This window comes from Echiichthys vipera, assembly GCF_963691815.1.
Source record: "Echiichthys vipera genome assembly, chromosome: 14".
Taxonomy (NCBI): domain Eukaryota; kingdom Metazoa; phylum Chordata; class Actinopteri; order Perciformes; family Trachinidae; genus Echiichthys; species Echiichthys vipera.
The window spans coordinates 635,676-648,175 of NC_139839.1; the positions used below are offsets into that span (position 1 = coordinate 635,676).

Sequence of the window (12,500 nt, forward strand, 5' to 3'; positions counted from 1 at the left end):
TCTACACCGTCCACCGACAGCAGGAGGTCATGTTCCACGTCTGCACCAAGCTGCCCTTCACCGAGGGAGACGCACAGCAGGTACAACCACACACAACACGAGTCAGCACGACGCAGCAGAACACACAACAGGTAAAACAACACACAGCAGGTACAACAACACACAACATGTGTCAGCACGACGCAGCAGAACACACAGCAGGTAAAACAACACACAACAGGTACAACCACACACAACATGAGTCAGCACGACGCAGCAGAACGCACAACAGGTACAACCACACACAACATGAGTCAGCACGACGCAGCAGACCACACAGCAGGTACAACCACACACAGCAGGTACAACCACACACAACATGAGTCAGCACGACGCAGCAGACCACACAGCAGGTACAACCACACACAGCAGGTACAACCACACACAACATGAGTCAGCACGACGCAGCAGAACGCACAGCAGGTACAACAACACACAACATGAGTCAGCACGACGCAGAAGAACACACAGCAGGTACAACCACACACAACAAAACACACAACAGGTAAAACAACACACAGCAGGTACAACCACACACAACACGTCAGCACGACACAGCAAAACACAGAACATGAGTCAGCACGACGTAGCAGAGCACGCAACAGGTAAAACAACACACAACAAAACACCACAACAAAACACACACGGACGCAGCAAAACACACTCTTGTTACATTGACGAGGCGTCACATGGCGTGGCTCCTTATGACGTGTGATACGGCGAGCGTGATACGGCGAGTGTGACAACAACCTTCTCCTTCAGCTCCAGAGGAAACGCCACATAGGAAATGACATCGTGGCGGTGGTGTTCCAGGAGGAGGCCACGCCGTTCGTCCCTGACATGATCGCCTCCAACTTCCTGCACGCCTTCATCGTGGTGCAGGGGGCGGAGCCGGGGGCGGAGCCAGGCTCGGACACCACCTCCTACAAGGTGAGGACACGTTTCAGTCACGCTTCACATCTTTCTGTTCGTGTTTACAAATACAATAAACATGTCAATAACATCATGTTCAGTATTAATGTCCACAGACGTTTTATTTATTTGACTTTTAATCAAAGACATTTTCAAACACAATTGTCCATCCAAACCAGCTAGCTTTAATGCTAATGCTAAAGTATCTGTTGTGATTGACAGGTGTCCGTCACAGCGCGAGAAGACGTGCCTCCGTTCGGCCCGCCCCTCCCGACTCCAGCCGTCTTTAAGAAGGTGAGAGGAAGAGGACGTTTGACTCTGATGTGTGACGTAAAACTCAAACTCACGTGAACCTGCTGCTCTTTGTGTTCAGGGTCCCGAGTTCAGAGAGTTTCTTCTCACCAAACTCATCAACGCAGAGCTGGCGTGCTACAAGAGCGAGCGCTTCGCCGACTGGAGGTAACCGTCCGGCTGCCACGCGGCGTTTCCACTTCAGCGGGATGTTGTTGGTCACTTGGACAGTCGTGGTTGCACCTTGGTAGAGTTAGCTGGTCACTTAAAGTCTAATTCCCGGGTAAAATCCTCCTGCAGGGTCTTTGTCTGCACTTTAATCCTCAGTAACCATGGAGACAGTTTTTATTAAGGTAGAAATCCAGGAGAGATGCTAACAGCCGGACGTGGCTAACAGTGGTTAGCTCGGGGCAGCACGGTGAAGGCATTCAAACACGCTCAAATAAATGTAGTTAGTTGTGGTGTTCCACAGGGCTCCAGTTTAGGTCCTCTGTGTGTGTGTGTGTGTGTGTGTGTGTGTGTGTGTGTGTGTGTGTGTGTGTGTGTGTGTGTGTGTGTGTGTGTGTGTGTGTGTGTGTGTGTGTGTGTGTGTGTGTGTGCGTGCGTGTGTGTGCGTGCGTGTGTGTGTGTGTGTGTGTGTCTGTGTGTGTGTGTTTGTGTGTGTGTGTGTGTGTGTGTGTGTGTAGGAGCGTACCCGGGCCGCCCTGCTGGACAGTCTCCATGATGAGCTGCACAGACGCTCCCAGAGCATGCTGGGATTGACGTCAGGTCTCGAGGAGGAGGGGCGAGCTGAGAACGGACACGCCCACGGAGGTCTGCTGGAGTCCATCAAGGTGTGTGTGTGTGTGTGTGTGTGTGTTATATATTTAATAACGTTCCTTTCTAAGTTACTCAGTACCGATAAAACCACCTTTTTTTTACCCGTCTCTCTCTCCATCAGAGGGCGATGCGAGGGCGGAGCATCTCCATGGAAACCATGTCGCGGGGCGGGGCAGGTCTGCCCACCAGTCTGAGCGGGGGGGGGTCTGGCTCACATCAGCACTGAGGTGAGTATCAGTGCCTCTCATGTAACGTTCCCGAAAACGTCTTTTGGCGATATCAGATTAGAATGTGCTGAGGATCTCATGCCCCGCCCTAAAGACGCGCCGATCAGCCAATCAGAGCGAGATACAGGAAGTGACGAGGAGTTCTGATCCCCGACAGCACGAACGTGTCAGACCGCTGCGTCACATCCACGCCGTCATTCAATTCAACTTTATTAACAGTGACAATTCATGACAAACGTCCCTGAAGAACCGTTAAATGTCCCGTGCACCAGCGGACTCCTAATGTGTTTATTAACAAGGAGCGATTTAAATCATTTATTATAATTAAAGTATTTCTGATTCTGAACCTGCTGCACACACACACACACACACACACACACTCACACACACACACACACACACGCACACACACCTTTCTGTGTTTCAGTGGAACGTGAAATCTCCCGTGAAAAGACGTTCAGGACTTTTCCCTCGTCTGCTGAGCGTCGACAGCCAAACCGAGAAACACAACCACAGGAGGTGTGTTTATATATTTATTATTATTTTAATTTACACAATATTACATTATTATCTTATTTCCATTCTTCGTCATAAGCTAAGCTAACAGTTTCCCTTTGCTTCCAGTCTGTGTGCTAAGCTAGGCTAACAGGTTCCCTCTTTGTGCTAAGCTAGGCTAACAGGTTCCCTCTTTGTGCTAAGCTATGCTAACAGTTTCCCTCTTTGTGCTAAGCTAGGCTAACAGTATCCCTCTTCTTGTATGTTGTGAATGTTTCAGTCTCAGTGAGCAGAGGAGCTTCGACAGCTGCCACCCGACACTGGAGGTGAGGTCAGAGCTGCCGTCCAATCCCTGCTCTCCAGAGGCGGGACAACGGGACAGGTGTGTGTGTGTGTGTGTGTGTGTGTGTGTGTGTGTGGACAAATCAGAACGACAACAAACAATTTCTCAGAGAGTAAAAGTCAGAAAAGCGCTCCATATAAAATAAAATTAAAATAACTTGACCTTCGGGGACACACACACACACACACACACACACACACTGATATACATATATGTATATATGTGTGTGTATATCTCCCTCTCTATCTATATATATATACATAAGTAGCAGCTTTTCCGTTCCTCCAACCCATGAACAGAAAGCCACTCCTCTGGTGGCTGATATACACGAGGATGACGCGTGCGTGGGTGCAATCAAACCCTTTCAAACCTTTGTCCACTGTTGCTCGAACCTCATTTACGTCTTATTTCCATAAACAAACTCAAACTCCGTCACTGCTCGTCACGTCATGCTCAGGCTCACGCAAATAACCCCTGCGCCTGTGGTGCCTCAGCCACTTCCTGTACTCTGGGAAGTGACCCCACCAAAGTAGAACTCAAACGTCAAAATAAAACCCTAAAGATGCTCCTACGACATATTTACAGAGTAGGTTATAACATGAAAAATAACACAGAGAATGGATGGGCTGTGGTGAAGCTGTGATATGGAAATTTCATAATGATACTTTTACTGAGAGTATTGTGGACCCCGCCTCACGCCCGATGTCAGCTGGGATCGGCTCCAGCATCTCCGCGACCCCGACCCCGGGATAAGCGGTTGAAGATGAATGAATGAATTGTTTAACATCAGTGGTCCCCAGATCTGCTCAAACACCAGACACCAAACTATGAAGAGGGAATCGAGGGACAGGAGCCGTTCTCAACAACAAGTTCGGACTCAGTCGTTCAGAAGTTCGATTAAATGGTAATGGACTTCTTATCGCTGCGTTTCTACTGTGGTCGATTTGTCATGATTGACGACGGAGAACACACGGAGGAGGGGACGCACATGCAGACACGGAACTCAGGAGACGGTATTAACAAATTTAATAAACTTATTTTACAAAAAGGTTTAAACACAAAGAAAACACGAAGAGCTAGATACAAACTGACGGGATGAGTGGACACAAGAGGAACAGGTACACAGGGAGACATCAGGGTGTGAAGAGGGTCTGATCCGGCACCGAGTGAGGCTCAGGACCGGGACCGATATACAGAGTAGCAGGTGATCAATGCTAACAGGGATCGCCTGCCAGGGAAACCAACTCAAACCAGGGAAACAGAAAGAAAGCACATACAGAAAAACACAGACAGAGGGAGACAACCACAATGACTAAGGAGAGGAAGAGACTGTCCAGAACCAACCACGACACGATTACCCTGAATGAGGCGGGTCTATCTCGCCAAAAACACCCCTAATTTGCACGTGAGTCGCTCAGGAGTAGCCTGAGATTGACCCCATTGCTGATTGGATAAACCAAAGCAGGGTGAGGTAGGACTCATGCCACAACGACACGCGTCATTTTTAATAGAAAGAACTCTTTATCAAGAAGATGTAGCAGCAAACAAAGAGCAGAGTTACGGATCGGTGGGCCGACGAAGAGCTCCGGGCCGTGAGGGTTTTCTGGGGCCAGGAGCGGAACGAGAGGATATTCCTGCAAACGTCCGAGCATCTGGACTCCAGATACAGGGAATCTGTCCTGCCTCATGCCATCACACCGTACAACAACAGCTCAACTGTTCAGCACAATACAATCAGAAGCACCTGGTGTTTGTCTCATAATCTCATATCTCCAGGTCGTCTTTCTCAACACACACAAACACAAACAAACACAATGGGAAGCACCTGGTGTTTGTCTCTTAATCCTGTGAATGTTCTCGTGTGTCCAGGTCGTCGTTCTCAACACACACAAACACAAACAAAGAAACCAACCTTTGGTCTTTCTGCAGGATTCACATGAAGAAGGAGAGCAGTCACATTTCCAGGTCGACGTCGAGCAGCTGCAGCTTCAGCGTCTCTGCAGACGACACGCCGCTGGTGAGAGCCCACAGCCACCTTCATATCTAATATAGAAATATAGATTATTATTATGATCACACCTGTTTAACATTATTACAAAGAGATAAGATTATTAATGTTTTTTACACATGGACAGATGACACACATGTCAGACACAAGGACAGCACATTTCTTATTTTCATACCGTTTGTAATGTTATTCATCTGTGTGTCTCTTTCTGTCAGGTCGTGACGGTAGAAGGTCAAAGTTCGAGTCCGCTCACCGTCTGTCGCAGCCCCACAGGTTCAGTACGACTTCCTGCAGCATCGAACATTTTTACACATTAGGGCACGGATGCACCTTCATCCCCGGGGGTCGATCGTTGGGATGAAGGACGCGGGTCGATCGTTGGGGATGAAGGACGTGGGTCGATCGTTGGGATGAAGGACGTGGGTCGATCGTCGGGGATGAAGGACGTGGGTCGATCGTCGGGGATGAAGGACGCGGGTCGATCGTTGGGGATGAAGGACGCGGGTCGATCGTTGGGGATGAAGGACGCGGGTCGATCGTCTGGATGAAGGACGTGGGTCGATCGTCGGGGATGAAGGATCGGGGTCGATCGTCGGGGATGAAGGACGTCGGTCGATCGTCGGGGATGAAGGACGTGGGTCGATCGTCGGGGATGAAGGACGTGGGTCGATCGTCGGGGGATGAAGGACGCGGGTCGATCGTAGGGGATGAGGGACGCGGGTCGATCGTCGGGGATGAAGGACGTGGGTTGATCGTCGGGGATGAAGGACGTGGGTCGATCGTCGGGGATGAAGGACGCGGGTCGATCGTCGGGATGAAGGACGTTGGTCGATCGTCGGGATGAAGGACGCGGGTCGATCGTCGGGGATGAAGGACGTGGGTCGATCGTAGGGGATGAGGGACGCGGGTCGATCGTCGGGGATAAAGGACGTGGGTTGATCGTCGGGGATGAAGGACGTGGGTCGATCGTCGGGGATGAAGGACGCGGGTCGATCGTCGGGATGAAGGACGTTGGTCGATCGTCGGGATGAAGGACGCGGGTCGATCGTCGGGGATGAAGGACGTGGGTCGATCGTCGGGGATGAAGGACGCGGGTCGATCGTCGGGGATGAAGGATCGGGGTCGATCGTCGGGGATGAAGGACGTGGGTCGATCGTCGGGGATGAAGGACGTGGGTCGATCGTCGGGGATGAAGGACGTGGGTCGATCGTCGGGGATGAAGGACGCGGGTCGATCGTAGGGGATGAGGACGCGGGTCGATCGTCTGGATGAAGGACGTGGGTTGATCGTCGGGGATGAAGGACGTGGGTCGATCGTCGGGGATGAAGGACGCGGGTCGATCGTCTGGATGAAGGACGCGGGTCAATCGTAGGGGATGAAGGACGCGGGTCGATCGTTGGGGATGAAGGACGTGGGTCGATCGTCTGGATGAAGGACGCGGGTCGATCGTAGGGGATGAAGGCCGTGGGTCGATCGTCGGGGATGAAGGACGCGGGTCAATCGTCTGGATGAAGGACGCGGGTCGATCGTAGGGGATGAAGGCCGTGGGTCGATCGTCGGGGATGAAGGACGTGGGTCGATCGTCGGGGATGAAGGCCGTGGGTCGATCGTCGGGGATGAAGGACGTGGGTCGATCGTCGGGGATGAAGGACGCGGGTCGATCGTTGGGGACGAAGGACGCGGGTCGGTCGTCTGGATGAAGGACGCGGGTCGATCGTTAAGGATGAAGGACGCGGGTCGATCGTCAGGATGAAGGACGCGGGTCGATCGTTAAGGATGAAGGACGCGGGTCGATCGTCAGGATGAAGGACGCGGGTCGATCGTTAAGGATGAAGGACGCGGGTCGATCGTCAGGATGAAGGACGCGGGTCGATCGTTAAGGATGAAGGACGTGGGTCGATCGTCGGTGATGAAGGACGTGGGTCGATCGTCGGTGATGAAGGACGTGGGTCGATCGTTGGGGATGAAGGACGTGGGTCGGTCGTCTGGATGAAGGACGCGGGTCGATCGTGGGGATGAAGGACGCGGGTCGATCGTCGGGGACGAAGGACGCGGGTCGGTCGTTGGATTAACATTTTTGTTTTTTCTTCTTTCAGAGCTGAAAAACAAAAACTCTCCCAGATCGAACCTCAGGTTTCGCTTCGACAGGTCGAGTCACTCGGCTGCAGTAAGTCTGGAAAAGGATGACTCAGCGTTTTAAACCCCAGACACACACACACACACTTTGGTCTCTGGGGCTTTTTTCCCTGTTTACTGGAATGTTTCAGGTGTTTTTGTGTGAAAGACACTTTTTTAACAGATCATAAAAACACGTTTATGATCATAAATGTGATGTTTCATGTTTTCTGTGTGTGCAGGGAAACTGAACGTGACGCTGTGACGTGAGTTCAAGAAGAGAAAGAGGAGGAGGAAGAAGAAGAAGAGAAAGAGGAGGAGGAAGAAGAAGAAGAGGAGGAGGAAGAAGAAGAAGAGAAAGAGGAGGAGGAAGAGAAGGAAGTAGAGGAGGAGGAGGAAGAAGAAGAGGAGGTGGAAGAAGAGGAGGAGGAAGAAGAGGAGGAGGAAGAAGAAGAAGAGAAAGAGGAGGAGGAAGAAGAAGAGGAGGAGGAAGAAGAGGAGGAGGAAGAAGAAGAGGAGGAGGAGAGAGGAGGAGGAGGACATTAAGGTGAACGAGGATAAAAACAGGAAAAATTAGTTTTCTGGTCACGTTCGGTTTCCTCTTCCTCTTCCTCTGATGATGTCATAGTGATGTCATAGTGATGTCATCAGTCTTCACGTCTTCCAGAGTTTGAGACGGAGGAACGACGACGTTTCTTTTTTTACACCTGAACCTCCGTTTCCACTGTGATGACGTCTTTTTAAAAACACACACAAACACGTGATGTCACGCTTCATTCTGCCGATTCTTTCACTCACGCGTTTTTTACGACACCGTTTTTGTTGCATCGGAAAATGTTTGTTACAAAAAGTCTCAGATCAGATCTGCTGAAATCCAGAGTTTCAGTTCTTAACGTGGCGAGGACATGCCGTGCTGCGGGCCGTGCTGCGTGCCGCGCTGCACGCAAATGCTTAGCCCAACATGCTAAATGCTAGCCACAAAGACGGAGATTTGGGCTAGTTTATGAATAATTAGGGGCGTGGCCTCTTGAGTGACAGCTCGCCTCTGGCCCTCTCCTCGGAGGCTAGTTGTCAGGATTAGCATCATTAACCTCAACATTGACTCCCAGCGTGTTCTGTTAGCCTAGCTCCTGGGTGGTGAAGCTAATGTGGCTAGTGTGGCTAATTCTGTAAACGTTCTGTAAAAGATGGACGTACGCCCCTCCCCCCAGCGTCACATACATGCCCTTTTTTGGTCAGAGAAAATGAGGCGGAGTCAAAGTCTGACAAGATGGAGACTCCCGTAGACGCTACGTCTGTTTTCAGCGTCCAGAGACAAAAACAACTACGCCGAGAACTCGCCAAACAAACCAAGTGGCGTCCGCCGCAATAATTGTCTTTCTGCAGCGGGCGCCGTGTTCGTCAGTTCGACGGGTCACAGGACCGACGTGCTGCGGCCCGCGGGGAACCTCCGGCCGTGCTTCACCGCTGTTTGTCGTGTTTGGGTCGGCGCACACGATCTGTGTTTACAGAGCTGACGTCTGCACGTTCACACGCATCAGACGCCATTTTTAAATCCAGACGTCTTCTTCTTCTTCTTCTTCTTCTTCGTTGGCTCTCGTCACAGCTGATGTTTACCAGACTCTGAGCTGTTTCACTGCCGTCTGATGCAAAAAACTGACGGATATTTTGCACTGAAATGACACAAAGCTCGTCTGAACGGAGCCGAGCGGGCTCCACTGTCACCGTCCTGACTGCACTGAAAGCACAAACTGTTCCTTCTGTTTGGTTTTTGCAAAATAAGAGAGTTGATTTATTTTGAAAGGGTAAAATGTAGCATGAAAATAAATGTGTTTCTGTCAAAATGTGAATCATAAAGAGATTCTCTGTTTCTTCTTCGGTGGTGTCTCTGTGTGTTATTGTCTCAAAACATTCAGACTAGAAGAGAACGGATGGCTGACAGCTGTCAGTGTAACGCTGCGTTCACTTGGAATCTGAAATCTGGAACTTCACACTTCTGAGTCAGGCCTGGAGTGAGGACCGGGGGGTCATATAGGGGGACGGCTGTTCGCAGCCGTTGCTTCAGTGTCCCAGCCTCCTTCCGTCGGCCTTGTTCACAGCAGCAGCCGTTATTATCGGTGTCCCAGCCTCCTTCTGACAGCCTTGTCCGCAGCCGATATTTTCAGTGTCCCAGCCTCCTTCCGTCGGCCTTGTCCGCAGCAGTTGTTTTCGGTGTCCCAGCCTCCTTCCGTTTACCTTGTTTGCAGCCGTTATTTTCAGTGTCCCAGCCTCCTTCCGTCGGCCTTGTTCACAGCAATAGCAGCCGTTATTTTCGGTGTCCCAGCCTCCTTCCTTCGGCCTTGTTCACATCAGCAGCCGGTGTTTACGGTGTCCCAGCCTCCTTATGTCGGCCTTGTTTGCAACCGTTGATTCCGGTGTCCCAGCCTCCTTCCGTTTACCTTGTTTGCAGCCGTTGTTTTCAGTGTCCCAGCCTCCTTCCGTCGGCCTTGTTCACAGCAGTAGCAGCCGTTATTTTCAGTGTCCCAGCCTCCTTCCGTCGGCCTTGTTCACAGCAGTAGCAGCCGTTATTTTCGGTGTCCCAGCCTCCTTCCGTCGGCCTTGTTCGCAGCAGTAGCAGCCGTTGTTTTCGGTGTCCCAGCCTCCTTCCGTCGGCCTTGTTCGCAGCAGTAGCAGCCGTTGTTTTCGGTGTCCCAGCCTCCTTCCGCCGGCCTTGTTCGCAGCTCCATGGCGGCGGTGCGCAGCTTACGGGTGTCGGTGAGATCAGACAGCGGCTCGGACTCGGACTCGGACTCGGACAAAGATGCCCGCGAAGCCGAACCGATGGAGGTGGAAGAGGGGGAGCTGGAGGCGGAGGACATCTCCGTGAACCGGTCCCTGAAGGAGCTGCTGCCGGTGAGTGTCCGGACCAGGCCTCGGCAGACCGGGGACATGCGTTAGTTTCTGCCCGGCGGGACCGCGCCAAGAGGCGGCGTGTGGTAACTTCCAGCCCCGGCTCCGTTCGGACCGCGGCCGCTACAGTTCCACAGTTAACGGTGTTTAACACGAGCTGCTGTGAATTAAACACAGTTAACGGTTTAATTAAACAATTAAATGACATTAAATTGTGTTAAATTTAACAGTTAAATGACAGTAAACAGTGAGTTTAGCCGCCGGTTGTTAGTTTGATGTTACAGTCACTTGTTGCTGCTCATGGAGGAAAAAACAGGACTGAATAAAAACAAACAGGCTGAAAGAAACAAATACACAAATACATAAATAAATGCGTGAACAAGTAAATAATTAAATACGTAAATAAACGAATAAATACATGAATAAATATAGAAATTAATAAATACATAAATCAAAAATCTGTAATAAAATAATGAATAAATCATTAATTACAGAAACTAATTAATGAAAACATAAATGCCGGAATAAACAAACAAATACAGCAATGAATAAATAAATACAGGAATACATAAATAAATGCTTGATAAAATACATTTAGACACATTTATGTATTTTATTTATTCCTGTTTTTATTTCTTTACAGAGACTTGAGTCGTGTTTCCAAACATCACGAAAGTTTTTGTGTGTGTGTGTGTGTGTGTGTGTGTGTGTGTGTGTGTGTGTGTGTGTGTGTGTGTGTGTGTGTGTGTGTGTGTGTGTGTGTGTGTGTGTGTGTGTGTGTGTGTGTGTGTGTGTGTGTGTGTGTGTGTGTGTGTGTGTGTGTGTGTGTGTGTGTGTGTGTGTGTGTGTGTGTGTTTAATGTTGACGTCTGTTTTGTTCCTCAGGACACGAGTCGACGCTACGAGAACAAGGCCGGAGCGTTCGTCACCGGGATCGACGTCAACTCAAAGGTCCGTTAGTTTGAACCCACGTCCACGAGTTTTCAATGATAACAGTCACAACACTCAGTCAGCTCCAGCCTCTGATCCTGGATCAGGTCTCAGGGGCAGCAGCTCCAGCAGGGACCCCAAACTTCCCTTTCCCGGGCCACATTAACCAGCTCTAACTGGGGGATCCTGAGGCGTTCCCAGGCCAGTGTGGAGATCTAATCTCTCCACCTGGTCCTGGGTCTTCCCCGAGGCCTCCTCCAGACGGTCCCAGTTCACCCGCACTACTGGTTTGGGTTTACCCGGTCTGTCCAGAACCTTCCCCGTCCTCTGACCCACTCATCCCCAGATGGTGATCAGCTGACAGCTCTGCCCCTCTCTTCACCCGAGGGTCCAAAACATCCGGCCTCAGATCAGATGAGACCATCACAGACTGGATCCTGGACCTTTGGCCTAGTGTGCTCTGGGACCAGGTCCACTTCTGAGCCTCCTTCTGTTCCAACATGGTGTTTGTTAAAGAGGATCCAGGACCAGCACACAAGTCTAACACCAGACGCTGGGGTTCAGATCAGGGAGGCCGTTCCTCCCAATCAGCCTCTCCAGGTGTCTCCATCGTTGCCCACGTGGGCGTTGAAGTCTCCCAGCAGGACTCTGGAGTCCCCTACTGGAGCCCCATGCAGGACTCCATTCAGGGTCTCCAAGAAGGCCCCAGACTCTGAACTGCTGTTCGCTGCATCTGCACCAACAACAGTCAGAGCGCCCACCACCCGCAGGCGTAAGGAGGCCACCCTCTGGTCCACCGGGGTCAACTCCAACACCGCGGCGCTCAGCCGGGGGTTTGAGAGTCTCCCCACACCCGCCCGGCCCCTCACACCCTGGGCCCCTCCAGAGAAGACCAGGGTCCAGCCCCTATCCAGGAGCACGGGTCCAGATCCAGACTGTGTGTGGAGGTGAGCCCCCCCAGATCTAACTGGGAGCTCCACCTCCCTCACAAGCTCCGGCTCCTTCCCCCACAGAGAGGAGACGCTCCACGTCCCCAGAGCCTCTGCTGCCCGGGTCTGGACCCTCCAGGCCCCTCACCCTCACTGCCCCCCGTGCAGCAGCGCCCCGACCCCAGAGGATCCTCCTGTGAGTGCTGGGCCCACAGGATGGAGAGGGGGGGGTGGGGGTGGGGGGGGGGGGCACGTCACTTTTTCAGACTGTGCCTGGCCGGGCTCCGTGGCAAACCTGGCAAACCCGGCCACCGGCGAGCCCTCCGTCTGGGCCGGGCCACGCTCCATTAACTCAAATGTAATATAACGATAGTTCAGATAAATGTTGTTAAAGCTGTTTTGTGTGTTTTGTGTTCAGGAGGCGATCGAGAGGAAAGAGAAGCGAGCGCAACGTTTCCATTTGTGTCCTGAAGAAAAACTGGAGCAGAGGAACGTGCTGCTGGA

General features: G+C 51.5%; 3 protein-coding genes across 3 annotated transcripts in view; all 3 read left to right on the top strand.

Moving 5' to 3' along the window:
- LOC310957024 (rap1 GTPase-activating protein 2-like) overlaps positions 1-7,621 on the top strand; it is a 23,454-nt gene extending 15,833 nt beyond the window's left edge. Inside the window, 14 exon segments of the mRNA XM_083927434.1 lie at positions 1-80; positions 802-969; positions 1,174-1,245; positions 1,325-1,400; positions 1,403-1,410; positions 1,929-2,075; positions 2,183-2,257; positions 2,259-2,288; positions 2,716-2,807; positions 3,064-3,165; positions 5,056-5,143; positions 5,350-5,407; positions 7,231-7,301; positions 7,492-7,621. The exon segment at positions 1-80 is cut by the window's left edge and continues 50 nt beyond it. Of these exon segments, the coding sequence (XP_083783560.1) occupies positions 1-80; positions 802-969; positions 1,174-1,245; positions 1,325-1,400; positions 1,403-1,410; positions 1,929-2,075; positions 2,183-2,257; positions 2,259-2,288; positions 2,716-2,807; positions 3,064-3,165; positions 5,056-5,143; positions 5,350-5,407; positions 7,231-7,301; positions 7,492-7,500 (1,076 nt within the window). The 3' untranslated portion in view covers positions 7,501-7,621.
- Positions 1-12,500, top strand: part of alg8 (ALG8 alpha-1,3-glucosyltransferase) — a 131,176-nt gene that overhangs the window by 73,252 nt on the left and 45,424 nt on the right. The gene's annotated exons all lie outside the window — the stretch shown is intronic.
- ncbp3 (nuclear cap binding subunit 3) overlaps positions 9,909-12,500 on the top strand; it is a gene marked incomplete at its 3' end in the record, with an annotated part of 9,175 nt that continues 6,583 nt past the window's right edge. Inside the window, exons 1-3 of the mRNA XM_083926530.1 lie at positions 9,909-10,141; positions 11,023-11,088; positions 12,415-12,500. The exon at positions 12,415-12,500 is cut by the window's right edge and continues 20 nt beyond it. Coding sequence (XP_083782656.1) covers positions 9,974-10,141; positions 11,023-11,088; positions 12,415-12,500 — 320 coding nt within the window. The 5' untranslated portion in view covers positions 9,909-9,973. The remainder of the gene's footprint in view (positions 10,142-11,022; positions 11,089-12,414) is intronic.